Genomic DNA, 4,422 nt, shown 5'->3' with positions numbered 1-4,422 from the left:
CACACACACACACACACACACACACAGAGCTTCCTCTCTCTTGATGCACACACAGACACCCATACAGGATTGTTTTTTTCTGCCAACAGGTTTTACTGGTGGGTTTGTTGGCACGCCGGCAGACATGGTGAATGTCAGGTAACATGCCTTGACAATTTGAACTCTCAATAATATGTACACAATTCAAATGATTCAAGCAAACCAATCTGGACTTTTTTTTGCTTCTAGGATGCAGAATGACATGAAACTACCTCCAGAACTGAGGAGAAAGTGAGTGTTGTTACTTCTGTATTTAAAAATATTCAGTTTAGATGTTCTAAATATTTTATTGTAATTGAACCCTTTTTTTCCCCTTTCAGCTACAAACATGCCATCGATGGGCTCTTCAGAGTCTTTAGAGAAGGTCAATCCAAAAGCAATATAGTGGATGTAACTAAATGTTAAGCCCACAATGGCATCATATCTGACCTGTGTCTCGTTCCACAGAGGGTGTAAGGAGACTGTTCTCAGGAGCCACCATGGCTTCCAGCAGAGGAGCAATGGTCACTGTGGGACAGGCAAGTCCCATCTATACAATGCATAACTTTAACACGCCCTTTTAAATGCCTGCAGGTATTCAAGAGACTCCATGGATCATCAGGGCAGTGGGGGGGCAATGTCTGTTACTTTATTTTTGTATTGTGCTTTATTCTATCTGGGCTAACACAATCACAGTTTAGATCATTTCTTCTCTCCAGTCCATCCGTAAGTCCTTTTTAATAAGATATTAGAATAAAATTGAGTTAAATAAAGGTACATGAATTTATCAATGCTGAATCAATCTCCTAGATGAATATGCTGCTTGTGCTATTTGGTTCTGGTTTAACAATGCATTATGCATTAATCATCATAACCTCTGACTCACTTAACTTTGTAAAGTCGTTTGTAAAATCATTCCAGACAGTGACCCAAATATACAGTACACAGGGCTATGGTGGCTTTCACAGCCATGGGGTGAAGGAGTAAAGGATTGTTGGGTTTTGAGTCTTTGTTAATTATTATGACATAGGGGTGCCACAAAGTGAGATAATTTATTCAGTCTTAGAGCTGACCCCATGTGTAATATGAGGCCAGTTCTTTGCTTTATTTTCTGAGGCTCATTACACACAGGTATGTGTAAGACACGCTGGATTGAGAATAGGGCTTCAGTCAGCTACAGGTATTAAAGAGTAACATCTGCACAGATTAGATTGATCATTAAAATAACAAATTTTTCTCTCCTTATCTTTTCCTACACTTTTAGTTGGCGTGTTATGACCAGGCCAAGCAGCTCGTGCTGGGAACAGGCATCATGGGAGATAACATACTCACGCACTTTCTTTCCAGCTTCATTGCTGTAAGTATCAGGTTTTATTTCTGTACCTTGGAAGCCCGATTGAGACGGTGTGAATATTATAGGACTCTTTAGTGATCTGATGATGTGTTCCACTGCAGGGAGGCTGTGCTACATTACTGTGCCAACCTCTGGATGTACTAAAGACCAGGCTGATGAGCTCAAAAGGAGAGTACACAGTGAGTGGAATCCCCCCCTCCCCGCCTTCAGTCTCCTCTAATCCTTTTATTCCTCGGCCCATTCTGTTGACCATCCTCAGTGTTCATTCTAATCCATTGGTGTTTCTCTCTTTAGGGGGTGACACATTGCTTACGAGAAACTGCCAAGCTTGGTCCGCTGGCATTTTACAAGGTAAAGGTCCTTATTTCTCCAACAGCGCTGCTAACAACACACTGTCTACCTGTGGTTCTTTACAATGCTTCTGCCAGCTAGTCTGTTAATCCAAAACATGTTCAGATTTGCCCAGTCAGAGGCATGAAGGAGGAACTTTTCTGATGTAGCTTCAAATAACTTTATTTGTCCTTTTCAAACAATGAAAAAATATTGACAGTATATCTGTCAAATAATTTCAAAAAGATATTTGACAACATTATACTTGACATTAAAAGCTCTCTGTAAGTCCACCTTAATGATCAAGTACATGTTTTATACAGAAGTACTTATCAGACACAAGGGCTTTAAATCAACAGATGTAATGGTAGAAAACTACCAAACTACAAACTGTAGTCTAACGTAAACATTTTTTGTTGCAGGGTCTGGTCCCTGCAGGGATCCGCTTGATTCCTCACACAGTGCTCACTTTCATCTTCTTAGAGCAGCTCAAGAAAAACTTTGGCATCCGCATCATCTCCTGAGCACACTGTGTGACCAGCCGCTCTTCAAGGGACCCCCCCCAACACAGCCACACCACACCCTTGCATCACTCTACTCCTGGCATTTACAAGAAAAGAAGGAGAGAAATGGACTCCTCTAGGTTATTTTGGGCTGCTGTATGTTTTCCTTTCACTTTTGCTCTACCTCCATCTCACAGCTAGCTAGACTTTGAATTATCATGAGCTGACTTGTAGAAGGGACAAATACTAGAACTAACGGACAGTATCTTCTATCAGCATGGATTAATCAATATGATGGTGCTACAAATGGGATTATTAGAATGACAGAGAGAAGAATAAAATAATCTTTGGCAGATGTTTAATGTAGTTTGTGGAATTTCTGGCGGTGTTAGTTACGTGAAAGAATGAGACGTACAGAGATTGAGTGTTCATTTTGAGAAAAGGAGCAATTCATCTGCTCACAAACAGATAAAATGTTGACTTTACCTAATTCCAGATCAGAGCTTGTAATTTATCTTTTACTTTCAGCAGTACTTAAGCCCGATTTTGGCCTAAAAAGATGTTTCCTGCAAGATTAGGACATGACAAAGTTTAAGATCAGAATCCCAAATTACCACCGTCTACTAGCCAAATGCTGGTAAAATATACAAGTGGCTGTTAGATTTGCTTCACTCCCCACCCAAAAAAAAAAAGATTATTTATTGAGTGGCTGGTAAAATTTGAACATTCACTAGCCATTTGGCTAATGGACAACACAAGTTAAATTTAGACCCTGTTTATTATATAGCAGAAGTACAAAATGCAAACAAACAGTGTAACCTTGTCATCAGTCGCATCTTTCCAATCTCTATTTCACAGAAGCCGTAACTAAAACAGGACTTAACAAAACTAATTATTTATACTTAATTACACATACTGTAGTAATCATTCCCAACAGTGGTGACCAAGTGTAATGCACCCTGGATTTAACAGTTAATTTCGTTTGCTTTTTCTTAACTAAATTAATGTTTTATAACTGGAAATCAACTACTAGTAGGTTAAAATGTTGCTAACTTTGACCTGAGTCTCCTTTCCTTCATTCCTCTGTCACCGTTTCACTCTCAAATCTTTAAAGAAGAGGACCAAGTTTGTTTCGTGTTTTTAAGTAAGGAAGGAGTTTGTAGGGAAACTAGGAAACCGAGAGAGCAGACTTCCTGATGAAGACACTCTTGGCAGTGACTCTTTTTAGTTACACATTTCCAGTGAAATTCTGTATTACCACTTGATCTCTTAAAAGTTCTTACTGTTTGAATAGAGCTGCATGTAGAGGACTGCTGTATTATACAAGTGTACATGTAGCATTTCCATCCGTAATGTTGCTGTTTCATTTAGCTGAATGCATGTCAGACTTTATGACTCAGGATGCTACTCTGTTTAACAAGGCACTTTATTAAAATCCCTGGACTCATACTGATGAACCTGCTGCGTAAAAACACATGCTGCAGAATATAACATGTTCTACAAGCAAAATGGTTCCAATTGGGGCCAATCTGTAATGTTTTGTGACACTTGCCAGGTATTGTCTACTGATTTGTTTGGTCTTGATTCAGTGAAATAATGCATTCTCTGTTCTGTGCCTGCTCTGTTGACAGACCTCGTCAAATCATGTTGCCTTACAGTGTGTATCCTCCAGGAGGCAGTATAGTAATGTGTGAATGAAATCTATTCCAACAACTTGAACAACCCTCTCTTGGGCATCCTGTGTTGCCCTGCACTTTCATTCAAGGATGCATATTTAAAAAAAAAACGTAGCGCCACAAACTCAGAGCAACCTCAGATAATGACTGTAATCTGCATGTTGTTATACTCCAGAATCCCTCAATAATCTGAGGTACTGTACACTGTCAGCCATAGTAAGTAATGCTAAGCCCAGCTTTAATCATATGCACAGAAATGAAACTGGAGGGACCCACAGTTCCGGGTGTTGTGAATTTGTATTTTGTAGATTACTAACTAATAATTTTGGAATTAAAATACTAATGGGAAATGATGTTTGTAATGGTGTTTTTGTGTTGTTTCATCCTCTATGAACTTATTTTAGTAGTAAATCAGATTACTGTAAATAACACCACAATTTTATAATTATAATTGTTTGTCCTTAAAGCCACGTAAAGCAAAACAGGGTGATCTTTATGTTTTCTGCTGCCACAGGCGCATAGTATAATGCTGGCTGTGACT

General features: G+C 39.1%; 1 protein-coding gene across 1 annotated transcript in view; it reads left to right on the top strand.

The window, feature by feature from the left end:
• The window catches only part of slc25a10b (solute carrier family 25 member 10b), a 10,862-nt gene extending 6,884 nt beyond the window's left edge, over positions 1–3,978 (top strand). The window contains exons 4-11 of the mRNA XM_032530820.1: positions 90–138; positions 229–270; positions 360–403; positions 487–557; positions 1,283–1,375; positions 1,474–1,551; positions 1,667–1,723; positions 2,125–3,978. Coding sequence (XP_032386711.1) covers positions 90–138; positions 229–270; positions 360–403; positions 487–557; positions 1,283–1,375; positions 1,474–1,551; positions 1,667–1,723; positions 2,125–2,226 — 536 coding nt within the window. The 3' untranslated portion in view covers positions 2,227–3,978. The remainder of the gene's footprint in view (positions 1–89; positions 139–228; positions 271–359; positions 404–486; positions 558–1,282; positions 1,376–1,473; positions 1,552–1,666; positions 1,724–2,124) is intronic.
• Positions 3,979–4,422: the final 444 nt, after the last annotated feature.

Source organism: Etheostoma spectabile, chromosome 2 (genome assembly GCF_008692095.1).
Source record: "Etheostoma spectabile isolate EspeVRDwgs_2016 chromosome 2, UIUC_Espe_1.0, whole genome shotgun sequence".
NCBI lineage: Eukaryota > Metazoa > Chordata > Actinopteri > Perciformes > Percidae > Etheostoma > Etheostoma spectabile.
Note: the sequence above shows the minus strand (reverse complement) of the source record. Positions and strands in the feature narration are given on the sequence as shown.